We start from the raw sequence: 14,688 nt of genomic DNA on the forward strand, positions 1-14,688 counted from the left end.
ATGCGAAAACGATTCCTAATAGCAAACCTCTTGATCAAGGAGACGAGAGGATTCAAGGACAGACCTTTGATAGACTCACTCATTGTCCCTCCAGGGAGAGGTGAGCTTCGAAGGGGACCACCTGGTTGAAGGCGGCCTATGGGTCACATGACCAACAGGACGGAGTACCGGGAGGTGTGTCAGTTCCACTCGGACCACCACCTCGCCACCTCGGTTCTACTTTCTGACCAGGATCTACTCGCGCTACGTGCAGAGCATCCTGGACAACCTCCAACACGACCTCAAACCCGACATCGTCATCGTCAACTCCTGTGTGTGGGACATTTCCAGGTGACCACACACACAAACACACACACACACACACACACACACACACACACACACACACACACACACACACACACACACACACACACACACACACTACAGTCCTCCAAAAATGAACACCCCTAAAATTGTTTATTCCAACAGTATATGTATTGACCCCCCCAACCCCTCAGGAACAATACTGAATGGTTTATTCCAACAGTATATGTATGGAGTTACCCCCTACCCAGACTTTTATTCTGAAAAAAAGGTTCAGAATACATAGACATTTTATTTTTCAGACTTTTATTCTGAAATGTAATTTTTCAGACTTTTATTCAGAAATTTGATTTTTCAGACTTTTATTCGGAAAAAAAAGGTTCAGTGACTCAATCAGAACTTTTCTAGTTTGGTTTGGTGGTGGGTACCAGACAGTTTTTGACTGAACGTGGTCAAATTTAACTGGATGGTCAAGGGGGCGAACTGAAACAATGTGTGTGGGATTCGGACAGTCGTTTTCTTACTCGTTCTCTCTAGTTATCTGTTGTAATACAGGTGCAAATTGATGTTGCAAAATTAGCGTGATAGCTGATTAGCATGCGAATGAGCCTACAGTCGACATTCTTCACTACAGAGACTTAGACTTTAGTGGCAGTAGAATCACGTCAAATTAACCATTCATTCAAACTGTTCAATAAATACTTCAAACTCAGTTCCAAGGGTTGAGAGGCCAGGGGGCCGTTCCACTAAAGTGGATTAGTATATCGGCGATTGAAATAAATCAGGCGATCAGGCAACTCGGGATTGGAATTCAAGCCTCAGGTGATTCCTTGAACGAGGATCAGGCTTGTATCATGAGTGTTCACAGAACACCGGCTTACAAATCCTCAATATGGGCGCGTGCACGCAGACATAAAGAGCCCCGAAGAGTCGATCTGTCGAAATGAAGATACTCCACTCTGCAGGGGTCCTACATTTGCGCAGCATTCCGAATTATTGATCTTTATGAAGACGGAAAAATAAGATGTAAAATAGTGCAATACTGCCGCAATTAACAAGGCGAGGGAAATGGTTTGGCAAGAAATTGCTGACCGATTAAATGCGTAGGTCATACTAGCCCTAGTTATTGTTATATGTTCATATTTGAATAAATGAATATTTACTACTGTGGTGATATTAGCAGCAGGCTAAAATTGTTTTATCGTCACGATGGCCTAGTGGTATTTACCGCTGCCGTGGTATTTATTCGTCTTTTTAAGACGGTGGTTCGAATCCCTCTTCAGACACACTTTTTTATTGCATTTCGTTGCCTGAATCTAATCTAAAATCTCATCTAAAATATAGTAATAGTAAGTATATAGGCTATAAAATGATGGTGCAGGCTAATTTACAAGAACTGACACGATTACAATGGTGTTTGAAGCCTTTCTGAGTAAATTATGTTCTTAAACTAGACCCTGGATTTGGCATAGATAATTTTTTCTTACGATTACTGATGGATAGATGATTCACTTAGACAGATATATCTGTCTATGTTGTAAATCGATTTGCATGAAGGCTTCGGTTAAATGTAAAAAAAAAAAAAAGAATCACTTAAATCAAGTCTCAAACCAGCAACCTTTGGAACTCTAGCTGGTTGCCTTAACCACTGCGCCAGCCAGACCGCTGTGACAGAAGCAATGCAAGTTGATAGACATACCTATTTATTTAATTTAATTTTGTACACTTTTACATTTATTTATCTATCGATCTATCACACTTTCAAAATATCAGGTTATCTATCACACAATCAAACTATCTATCTATCGATCGATCACACTTTCAAATTATCAAATTATCTATCTATCACACAGTCAAACTATCTAATCTATCTATCTCGTGTGAAGTGGGAACTAATATTTCCTAAAAGACACTTGAGGAACTGTCGTAGTTTCCACCTGTGAGCCTTTTTTGACGCACGCATTACGTTAGCCAGCCTGTAAGTCTGCTCGGGACCAGGCTAATTATATCTGACTCAGAAGGATATGTTGCATAGCAACCAAGCAGCGAATTATTTGAGCCACATTGATGGAACAGACCCCAAGCTTATTTAAACCTGGATCAGAGTTAATCGCAGTGTGCGAATTAAATCACGGTGTGCGGGGGAGCCCAGGGATTAAAGCAAAAAAAATAATCTCCTGACGGAAAAAAAAATTCAGGCCAAATCGGGGCCGGTGGCTTTCCGTTCTACGTTCTAATGCTTTGACTTTTCTTTCGAAAAATGTGAACACATTTCCGCGTTGTCGAAAATCAATGACACATCGCTAGTCAACTAACACGGCTTGTTTCGTGAGCCTGCTAACAATGTAAAGTAGTGTTCTAGTTAACTAGGTAACAATGTAAAGTAGTGTTCTAGTTAACTAGGTAGCAGTCCAATCCATTTCGCTGCTGTATTTTGGCTTGACTAGCGAGTTTGTGTTGTGATTCTCAACAACGTAGTTTCACCCTTTTCCATAGTTTTGAATAATAAATGTGTGGACTGACGATGTAGCGCAGCCTAACTTATTCTAATAATTATTTAACATAGTTTTATTCTGATAATGATTCCCCCCTCCTCCCAGACTTACAAGGTCACACTATTATTGGATTGGTTGTTGCGTGTCAGGTGAAGTTAGCTAAACATTTAACCTGCTAGCTAGCAAGAGAAACATAATGTCACTCTCCAAAGGTCTAAAGAGGAAAGTTGACGGTGAAAACAGGGCATTTAAAGAGGAATGGACAGCGAACTATGCGTTCATCCTACCTGGTTTCATCAATGCAAAGCCGTTGTGAGAGACTCGCATTTTCCGTGCTCACAATGAATGTTCCCTTCCACCTATACATGCGAGTCGTCCTTTTCGTCAATGAATGTGATAAAGACGCACTGACTAGAGGAATCGATTGGTGCATAAAAACCTTGAGAACTGCCGGATTAAAGTGACGTCCATAATAATAATAAATAATAATAATACATTAGACTTATAGCGCTTTTCTAGACACTCAAAGACGTCCATATCACCAGATAGCCAACAAATAGTGACCGATGGGAGATGCCAGTTTTCTCAAGTGAGATTTAATAGCCTAATATTATTTTTTCTATTTTTAATGAATGGCTCATTGTAATTATTATCCCTAGTAATGTAGCGTGTTTGCTCTGTCATTAAATGTTTTTCAGGAGCATATAGGCTAAGCGGATTCAGCTTTTTTTTTTTTTTGCGCCGATTTAGTTGTCAATGTTTTTCATAAAATTAAACTGCATTTGCTTTGTTACTGTTCACATGTGTGGTGCAGTCACATTCACATAGCCTATAAGTAAACATTAAGTTTGAATTATTTACTGAGCTGGCGTTACTTTTTTCAAACCACACACCGCATGTCGGCTATTTCAGCACCACGCGTTGTCCACCTACTTATCACTGAGGGGTTCAGCGTCAGTGCACCCCGCTCTGTTACCGTCGCATAGTTGTAGCCAATAAAGGCCTATATGTAGGCTATATAGGCTATTATATATCATTTATATACCTAATACCAACATCAAAATAGATTGTATGCCTCTACAAATCATATTACACCAGGTAAAATCCGTCACAACTTGGAATAAATCCATCGCAATTTGGAATATTTTAGAGCTCCCCCAAAATTTCACAAACCATGTTTCCAGGGGAGCTCATGTCACCACTAGGGGAGCTATAGTTCCCCGAGCTCCCCCTTATTTCGCACCCTGGTTAATCGCTTGGATCAGAGTTAATCTCGCTAGTGGAACGGCCCCCCGGTGTTCTCAAGAGCTCGAATTGTCTTATTTGACAATACTTAAAATCAGGGATCTGCTGTTCAATTACAGTTTTTTACGGTCGCTAAGTCGCAGTGTTCATTATGAAGTCACAGTCACAACTCTTCATACAGTCAGCAAAGCAGAAGTCCATGTGGACCAAACTGTGACTCTTACTCTGTGATTTGTGCATTGCTTTCATACAAAATGCATTCAATGACCACGTTCTCCAAAATCCATAACACTTCTCTCATTCAAACTCCCCCACCTGCAAAACACTATGTATTTGCAACACGTTTTCATTGTTAACACACTGTGTTCAAAACTGTGAAGAACACATTAAAAACAGAATGATTTGGTGCATTTGTGCAGTAATCATATTCCTATCATTTTTTTTCTTCCGCATAGTGTTTGAGTGTGCAGATGCTGTTATTTTGTATTGATACTCTTCAGTTCCAGCACCTCAGCAACGTCTGATAACGGATGAGCGGTGGTATTTTCACTATTTGCAGTAACCATATTGAAATGTCTAGAAAACATCAGCAGAATATATACAATGAAATGAAATAGACTAGATGCATTGCCAGGGAAGACATTAGATTCAGATGCAGACCAGAGGGTGGACCAAAACCCTCAGGAGTGAGACATTTTTGGTGTGATTGCTATTGTATTGTAGCCCTGGAATTTCTGTTTTTCTTTTTTGTTTGAACTTTGCACTTTCCACTTTATTTTCCAATTTTTATTTTACACAAGTAAATGTAGTGTACTTTGAAGTAAATGTACCGTAACTTACTTTCTGCAAAGATACTGAACAAAAAATAATACACTAATTAATTCTTGTTGCCTAATACTTTACAGTTGTACAGTCAACTATTCTGTCTATGATTACCATAAATCAAACCATTTTTATAATGAAATATTCATTCTTGTGAAAATCATTCAAACTATGTAATGCTCCCTGTTGTTAGTGTTTTGTAAGTCAGAATGTTATGAATGACTGTGTGTATGCTTTCTGAGTGAACATTGTTGCCAGTGTATGGTTGAACAAACTTCTTTTGAGACATGAATGAAGTGATTGGCCAACATGCATGTTAGTAATGCAGACTGTATGAAGAGTTGTGACTTCAGTATTGAACACTGCGACTTAGCGATCGTAAAAAACTGTAATGTATACTAATGCACCAATATGTTTAGGTACATGTGTAAATGTCAATTTCAGACAGATTTTGTCTTCCCAACACGAATAGATATCATTTTACAAGCAAAAAAACCAGCCTTTGATTTTCGTTTTGTCATTTCCATACATATACATTCATATAATATCCTGCAGACAAAAAACTGCAGAATATTTTGAGGAGAACTTTTAACCCAATGTCCATGATGGTATTGTCTATGCATTCTAATGCATTCAGAATGTAGTGCCAAGACATGGGAACGAAAATCTTTTTCTAGCCACTTTACAGGATTCACCTTATGGCCTATATTGCCTACTTCATTCTAGAACCCCACCATCATACCTAGAGAACCAACACACACATGAACAGTTTCTAGAAAAATATTTTATTCGCCATCTGTACAAATAACAGAAATCAAACAACTTTTTTGGAAAAATTAAAAAATACTTGTTAATACTTTTAGGAACATTGTATATAAATAGACCTTTGGCATTCATAAATTCTAGCTGCAAAACTAAAAGCTTAAAATGTCATTATTACAAACCAGAGAGCCCTAGTTACAGAGCCCTAGTAACACAGGCCAGCCAGTGGCCCATAGTCCTTATGGTGCATTCATGTGATCTCAGAAACTCGCAGCTTCCAAGTTAAAGTTCACGCAACTTATTTGCGTCGAGCTTCCCTTACGTATAGGTAGATCAATACTCAGTAGGGGAATCTCTGGTATCAAGTTTCCTGAAGTCTCAAAATGTTTCCTATGTTCCGAGCACGCATGAATGCAGGATTAATACACATAAACAAACAAACAAACACAGTACGCTGAAAAAACCCACCATGACGACCACACCATTCCCTTTAGAACCAGTCTAGAACATCCTAGAGCCCATCTCAGCACAAGTCGAGTTCTGAATCCGCCATTTTAGGACTGTCGCGCTGCGCAGACCGTCAGATCTGACAACACCAGGAGGGACGTGGGCCGTCTCAGGTCACCACATCAACATGATATAGAGATCTGATCTCTGAAGAACAGCCAGAACGCAACGCCATGACAACCACTTTCCCTTTCCCTTTCTGAAGTCTACAAGACTTCTTCACCACATTAGAGAGACCACGCTGTGACTGTACTGTGCGTCTTGAGTAGGCTACATTCTTCCTCAGGCTTTTTTTCCCCAAGGAGACGACTATTACGGTCTGTATTTTTACCTGAGTGGATACAGTATATAATATATGCATTGTTTGTGCCTTATGGCTTAGCGACGTCTCTGTCAACACACAGACCGGTGTTAATAACGACCTTCACAACTGTCTGGGGGAACCCCGGGGTTCGAACCCCTCGGTTTCAGACTAAGCCCGCCGAGCTGAAGCCTGTCGTCAGGGTCTCTGTAGCTCTGCTGCATAGTTACGTAAAGGCACAGATGAACAGTCGCTTCTCGCGTCGGCCGAGGGGCTAGTGACGCGTGTGTAATTTGCATAGTTTGCGTAGTTTTCTAGTACATTGTTGTCATAGAGGTCCCCCCCCCAACTGTGTTGTCATGGAAACAACATTTGTTCTATAACTGATCCTGTACATGTTTTAAGATGGCTGTGATCAGCCGTAGAGATGCTACTGGACACAACATCACACAAGTCCACAATATGAAAAACATGTCATTAAGAAAACATGGAAACAGGAAAAGAAAATATGAACTTAATTTCAGGAAATGAACATTGTCATTTGAACACTTTGGGCTGGTTTCACAGACAAGGATTAAGACTAATCCTAGACTTTAAAAAAAGCATCTTCAGTGTAGATTTTTTTACATTGAAAGTGTGATTTACTCTAGGACTAAGCTTTAAGCCTTGACTGTGAAACCGTCCCTTCATGTTACTAGAATGAGGAATTACAATATCTGTAATCTGTACGTCTTTAAGAAACCAATTAAAATAACATTCACCACTTCATAGCCAACAGACATAGGTGTGTTGGTTGTCATGGTCGGTGTTCTAGAATTCACTTCTGTAGTTGCTGTTCCAGGTGGATCAGCACTGCTCTGAACAGGAGCCACCACACAGACGTTGGGGCTCAATTTTAACGCTGTAAAAAACGTTCAACGCTTGGGGGGGGGGGGTTCACGCCACTGACAGCACCTGGCCTGCTCATTAACGTGACCACGCCTCTATTCACCTGTACCCCGCCCACCTGAGCACAGGTGAGAAGGCGCTGTGGAGATTTAACCCTTTTAGCGCCGACACAGACTGCCAAAACACCTGCATACGACCTATATCTGTCTGTGACGCCATCTGACCCCCCACTGTGACCCCATTTGACCACCCAGGGTGAACCCTGACCCTCAGGGTGACTTTTGGCCCCCAGGGTTAGGGTTAGGGCCTCTGAAAGAGAGGAGGATGTAGAAATGCACTGATGCATGCTGGGAGGAGATCTTACACTGTGAACTAACATTCAAAGTAGTCGAAGCAAGTCCCTGGAGTGCGTGAGTGCGTGTGTGTGTGTGTGTGCATGTATGTGTGTGTGTGTGTGTGTGTGTGTGTGTGCATGCGTGTAAGTATGTGCGTGCGTGTGTGCGTGTGCGTGTGCATGTTAGTGATGCTGATGTTGTTTCATGTCACTCTGCAGTAATGTCAATAATGAACACCTTAAGTCCAGCAGGGGAGGCTGGTGGAGGTAGAAATCGGAGGACGGGCTCATTGTCATCAATGTAGGAAGTAGAAATCTGATTTCAATAGAATGCCTTTCAGACATCTGAGCGGTTCACTCCTTAAGTTCTGGATTCTAAACGCCATAACTAGATCTATCTGCATGCCACGCATCACAATGAGCCAGTCCTCTGATTTCTACCTCTGCGAGCCTCCCCTGGTATCTTACTTACTGCAGTAATTCCCTTCTAGAAAAACGGTTCCTGAAGTTACATTTTGGTTAGAAAGAGACCTGAACACGTCCTGACATTACAATGACCTCGTTGCCAACGTCAACGATAAGACTACAGTCAGTAATATTGCTTATTGTTAAGATGTTGACAATAATACGTCTACACAGTCAAATAACGTGACTGAAGGTACAATTTGCTTGGTCATAGTTTCCTTATGAAGCTAGGCAGATTACTGTCACGGTAACCAAAGATTGTCTACGTCACAGGAGTCCTCCAATGAAAAGAGAGTTCATACCGTACGCCCATATATGTACAGGCACACACAGACAGGAAACAGGATATAAACAGGAAGTTGTAACGTTGAAATGGAAGAAGAAGAAGAAGAGGGGCGGCCATTTTGTCCTGTGAGGGGCGGCCATGTTGGGAAGGGAAATGCCACTATGCGCGTCGACCTGCGACTAACAGCAGCAGACGGGGGGAGGGGGGGACGGAGGGGAGGGGGGGACGGACGTTGTCTTTGGGTAACAGACGTCGTGGAGATGCGTGCTTGAGAGCCACTGGTTGCCATGGGTGGTGATTGTGAGGGGGGACTGCTGATTGGTGGAATCAGCTGTCACTCAGAGAGGCACTTGACAGAGCAGCAGCGAGAGCTGTTTTCCTACTGGTGGGTGGGACAGGGTGGGAGGGGCATGAGGAAAGTGTTGTCTCAGACAGACAGACACACACACACACACACACACACACACTCCCTTTTAAGCGCCACAGGGGTTTACAGGTTTAAATGTGCATGATCTAAAAGGAGCGTTCGTTCTGTAACACAGGAAGCACGACCGTCTTCAGAAACGCCACATCCTGTCTGCCAAGAGACATGCCTTTGTAAACCGGATACACAGCAGGGGTCCCAGAGACCCCCTGAAGCGGGGGAGGGGTCTCCCCCACGTCCAACCGCTCAACAAACCCTAATCTCTCTCTCTTTACTCTCTGTACCTAGTTTATTAACTTCCCTTTTTGTCTTTTTGTTTTTCAAACACTTCTTCCTGGTTCCTGGTTCTCCTCCAATCAGAAGCCGAGCTGGCCTTGGGGAGGGGATGGGGAGGAGGCAGAGAGGGGTCATTGCGTGACACAGTTGTCTCCCATGTCCTGGGCGTAGCGGTCAGAGATGGCGGTGCGCAGGGCGTCCACGTCCCTCCTCAGCTGGGCCGCCTGCAGCAGCTGGGTCCTAAAGCCCTCCTCCTCCCCCGCCTCGCTGGCCTCCCCCGACACTGTCATGGCTGGGGGGGAGGGAGGATGAGGGGGGGGGGGGTGAGGAGAGGGGAGGGAGAGAGAATTTTAGATTGTGTGTGTGTGTGTGTGTGTGTGTGTGTGAGAGCCTCACGTTTGATGCCCAGTAGAATGTGCCAGGTTTCGTGTGTGTGTGTGTGTGTGTGTGAACAGACTGTGTGTTCTCAGTAACAGCATCATTATGCAAAGTAGCAGATTCATCCAACTCCACTTAAACAGTTCAGATCATTCGCCTCTGCAGAGGTTATATCAGTGTTATAGTAGATGAAGGTGAGGAGTGTGTGTCTCCCTACCTCTATACCAGGGCTTGACATTAAGCTTTTTCAGGTACTTGTCCTTCGGACAAGTGAACTTATCTTTTACTTGTCCAAGAGCTCAAGTTACTTGTCCAAATACAAATATTTTGAAAAAGCAATATACACTCACCGGCCACTTCATTAGGTACACCTAATGAACGCAAATATCTAATCAGCCAATCACATGGCAGCAACTCAATGTATTTAGGCATGTGAATGAATGAATGAATGAATATAGAATGTAGACATGGTCAAGATGATCTGCTTCAAACCAAGCATCAGAATGGGAAAGAAAGGTGATTTTACTGACTTTGAACGTGGCATGGTTGTTGGTGCCAGGCGGACTATTTAGAGTATTTCTTAAAGTGCTGATCTACTGGGATTTTCCCGCACAACAGTCTCTAGGGTTTACAGAGAATGGTCAGAAAAAGAGAAAATATCCAGTGGGTGGCAGTTGTCCACCTACAGACCACCGTTTCTGACTCAAATTGTCCAACTCAACTCAATAGAAACGTTCTTATTCTCATTCTCTTCAAATAATGGCTTTGCCGGTGTTGTGATGTTTTCCGACTCACCCTTCGTATTACTCGTTAACTATTATGTAGGCCTATTTAAGTGCTCTCGTAATTCAGTATTGTGGATGTTATAGGTACATTGTTGGTTGCCTATCACTAGTGCCATTCTGAAGTTCGCATTGCGATGTGTTCGTCTTAAAACTTCAAACCTAAAATAAACTACATGAAAATAAGCGGCATTGAGAAGAAGCGAATACGCGTTCACGTGAATGCACTAGTGATAGCCGACCCACAACGTAGGCTACACTCTGGAATCTGATCAGCACTCATGGAATGCCTCTTGTCCAATCAAATTACTTGATCCCTTTATGAGGTCGAATGTAGTGTGCGCCCCGGCACTCTCAGAGCGAATTGTCTGACAACTGCGGGAAGAAATCCACTTGTCCGAACATAAAATATACTTGTCCCGGACAAGCGGACAACCCTTAATGTCGAGCCCTACACAGTTTGTACTGTGTGTCTGTACTGTGTGTCTGTTTGTACTGTGTGTCTGTCTGTACTGTGTGTCTGTCTGTATTGTGTGTCTGTCTGTCTGTCTGCCTGTACTGTGTGTCTGTCTGTCTGTCTGCCTGTCTGTTCTGTGTGTCTGTCTGTCTGTACTGTGTGTCTGTCTGTCTGTATTGTGTGTCTGTCTGCCTGTCTGTCTGTTTTGTCTGTCTGTCTGTCTGTCTGTCTGTCTGCCTGCCTGTCTGTGTGTACTGTGTGTCTGTCTGTCTGCCTGTCTGTCTGTCTGTACTGTACATCTGTCTGTACTGTACATCTGTCTGTTTTGTCTGTCTGTCTGCCTGCCTGTACTGTGTCTCTCTGTCTGCCTGTCTGTGTGTCTGTCTGTCTGTATTGTGTGTCTGTACTATGTGTCTGTCTGTCTGTATTGTGTGTCTGTCTGTACTGTGTGTCTGTCTGTCTGTCTCTCTGTCTACATTGTGTGTCTGTCTGTCTGCCTGTCTGTCTGTACTGTGTGTGTGTGTGTGTGTGTGTTTGTCTGTACTGTGTGTCTGTCTGTACTGTCTGTCTGTCTGTCTGTTTGTACTGTCTGTCTGTCTGTCTGTACAGTACATATGTCTGTCTGTTCTGTGTGTCTGTCTGTGTGTCTGTGTGTCTGTCTGTGTGTGTGTCTGTCTGTGTGTCTGTCTGTGTGTCTGTCTGTGTGTCTGTCTGTGTGTCTGTCTGTGTGTCTGTCTGTCTGTGTGTCTGTCTGTGTGTCTGTCTGTGTGTCTGTCTGTGTGTCTGTCTGTGTGTGAGCCCTCACATTTGATGCCCAGCAGCAGAGCCAGGTTGGGCTCCTGGCCCTGGGCTCGCTGGGTGAGGATGCTGCAGAGTGCCTGGAGGTCCAGCAGGCAGAGGGACATCTCCTTCAGCAGCGGCCCCGCCTCGGGGCCCTGGCCCCTGGGGAGAGCTCGCACCAGCACCCCCTCCTCCTCCACCTCCTCCACCTCCTCCAACACCAGCCGCCTTTGGTTCTGGAGGAGAGAAGACACACACAGGGTGAGTCACACACACACACACACACACACACACACACACACACACACATATTTGCTCATGCACATACACACACACACACTCAGGTCCTTACACACTCAGGTCTCTAACACACCCCCTCCTCCCTACCAGAGTTGCCAGGTAGGCAGTGTACCTGTTGGAAGGTTCTAGACAGAGTTGCCAGGTAGGCAATGTACCTGTTGGAAGGTTCTAGACAGAGTTGCCAGGTCCTCTTCCTTCTCCAGCAGCTGTCTGTGGAGCTCCTGAGACACACCCCTTTCCTTCTGCAGCCTCCGCTCTGCAGACTACACACACACACACACACACACACACACACACACACACACACACACACACACCAGAGAGGTTGAAGGTCACAGTCTCACTGTCAGCTCCAGAGAGAGAGAGACAGAGACACACACACACACACACACGAGATAAAGACAGGGAGAGGGAGAGAGAGAGAGACAGAGAGATAGAGAGACAGACAGACAGAGAGACAGAGACAGAGAGAGAGATAGAGAGACAGAGAGAGAGAGAGGCAGACACACACAGACAGACAGACAGGTCTTACCGTCAGCTCCAGAGAGAGTTTGTCAATCTGTGTCTTCTGGTCGTCCATCAGCTGGAGGAGAGAGAGGCCGTAAACATCTGGTACCACCACACACACACACACACACACACACACACACATACAGATACACACACACACACACACACACACAGACACAGACACAGACACAGACACACAGACACACCTCCCACTGAATTACCTGTGCATGCATCTGTCTGTAGAACTATCTGTTTTATTACTAGTTGTACTGCTGTGTGTGTGTGTGTGTGTGTGTGTGTGTGTGTGTGTGAGTGTACCTTGCCATAGTGCCCCTGCTGCTGCAGCAGACGTGTGTTGTCTCCCTCCAGGTGCTTCAGGTCCAGCATGGGCAGCCTCACCCCATCCTCCAGACACTGCTCCACCTTGTCCTGTAGGCTGGGGGGCGAGGAAACAAGGTCAACACCACCAGCCCACTCAGACAGACAGAGACAGAGAGACAAAGAGAGAGGGAGGGAGAGAAGGAGGGAGAGACTGACAGAGGGAGAGGGAGAGAGAGAGGGAGGAAGAGAGAGAGAGACTTACGTCTGCACGGCGTCCACCAGCTCCTTCTCTCTCTTGGCCTGGGTCTCAATCAGGTCCTCCTTCTGCTGCAGGACGCCCCGTCCCTCCTCCAGCCTCCCCTCCAGGCTGCTCACCCTCTCCTCCAGGCCCCGCGCCCTGCCCTGCACCTCCCCCAGCTACACATACAGAGAGACACACACACACACACACACACACACACACACGCACACACACACACACACACACACACACACAGACAAACACACAGCGAGAGAGAGAGAGAGACACACACACATTAAACAGTGCTACTTATCTGTGTGGGTTTAACTGCCTGGTTGTTACTGACCCCTGGAGGAGAGATGATGTACTACACAACAACCACCACCACTACCAACCTTGTTACTGCAGAAAACTAAATGCAGTTAATTGACGAGTATCAAATGATCACCACAGGCCCGACAGACTGGGTGGTCCACGGCTGACTAAGGACCTTGCATACACACATTATTATATGAACACGTTATTACATTAACACATTACTATGTGACTCCATCGCTACAGGCTAGGCTAATCACTGCTGATACCGTGTATATACACACACGCAAACACGTACTGGGCTGTAATGTGCATATGATCATCATTGTGTGTGTGTGGTACCTGTATGTGTGTGTGTGTGTGTGTGTGTGTGTGTGCGTGTGGTACCTGTATGTGTGTGTGTGTGTGTGTGTGGTACCTGTGTGTGTGTGTGGTGCCTGTGTGTGTGTGTGTGTGTATGGTACCTGTGTGTGTATGTGTGTGTGTGGTACCTGTGTGTGTGTGTGTGGTACCTGAGTGTGTGTGTGTGTGTGGTACCTGTGTGTGTGTGGTACCTGTGTGTGTATGTGTGGTACCTGTGTGTGTGTGTGTGTGTGTGTGTGTGTGTGTGGTACCTGTGTGTGTGGTACCTGTGTATGTGTGTACCTGTGTGTGTGTGTGTGTGTGTGTGTGTGTGTGTGTGTGTGTGTGGTACCCGTGTGTGTGTGGTACCTGTGTGTGTGTGTGTTACCTGTGTGTGTGTGTGTGTGTGTGGTACCTATGTGTGTTTGTGTGTGTGTGTTACCTGTGTGTGTGTGTGTGTGTGTGTGTGTGTGTGTGTGGTACCTGTGTGTGTGTGTGTGATACCTGTGTGTGTGTGTGTGTGTGTGTGGTACCTATGTGTGTTTGTGTGTGTGTGTTACCTGTGTGTGTGTGTGTGTGTGTGTGTGGTACCTGTGTGTGTGTGTGTGTGTGTGTGTGGTACCTGTGTGTGTGTGTGTGTGTGTGTGTGTGTGTGTGTGTGAGGTACCTGAGTGTGTGTGTGTGTGTGTGTGTGTGTGGTACCTGTGTGTCGTACCTGTGTGTGTGTGTGGTACCTGTGTGTGTGTGTGTGTGTGTGTGTGGTACCTGTGTGTCGTACCTGTGTGTGTGTGTGGTACCTGTGTGTGTGTGTGTGTGGTACCTGTGTGTGTGTGTGGTACCTGTGTGTGTGTGGTACCTGTGTGTGTGTGTGTTACCTGTTTGTGTGTGTGTGTGGTACCTGTGTGTGTGTGTGTGTGTGTGTGTGTGTGTGTGTGTGTGTTGTGAGAGAAAATTATTATATGTAAAAGACATTCTCTACATTTAAGATTCAAACTTCAGATATCTAGGGCAAAGCTATATAAACTGATTTCCTGTTGTAACCACACAATGAAACCAGTTTCTCTACTTAAAGTTTGACATTGGCTAGACAACACACATTTAAATGATTACAAAGACCTGATTGCTCTCTTTTCTCCCGAGATGGACCAACC

General features: G+C 44.7%; 1 protein-coding gene across 1 annotated transcript in view; it reads right to left on the reverse strand.

Moving 5' to 3' along the window:
* Positions 1 to 9,242: 9,242 nt before the first annotated feature.
* cep85l (centrosomal protein 85L) overlaps positions 9,243 to 14,688 on the reverse strand; it is a gene marked incomplete at both ends in the record, with an annotated part of 80,789 nt that continues 75,343 nt past the window's right edge. The window contains 6 exon segments of the mRNA XM_080535966.1: positions 9,243 to 9,403; positions 11,534 to 11,744; positions 11,964 to 12,071; positions 12,341 to 12,391; positions 12,637 to 12,754; positions 12,902 to 13,056. Coding sequence (XP_080392092.1) covers positions 9,243 to 9,403; positions 11,534 to 11,744; positions 11,964 to 12,071; positions 12,341 to 12,391; positions 12,637 to 12,754; positions 12,902 to 13,056 — 804 coding nt within the window.

Source organism: Nansenia antarctica (assembly GCF_963989245.1).
Source record: "Nansenia antarctica genome assembly, chromosome: 1".
NCBI lineage: Eukaryota > Metazoa > Chordata > Actinopteri > Argentiniformes > Microstomatidae > Nansenia > Nansenia antarctica.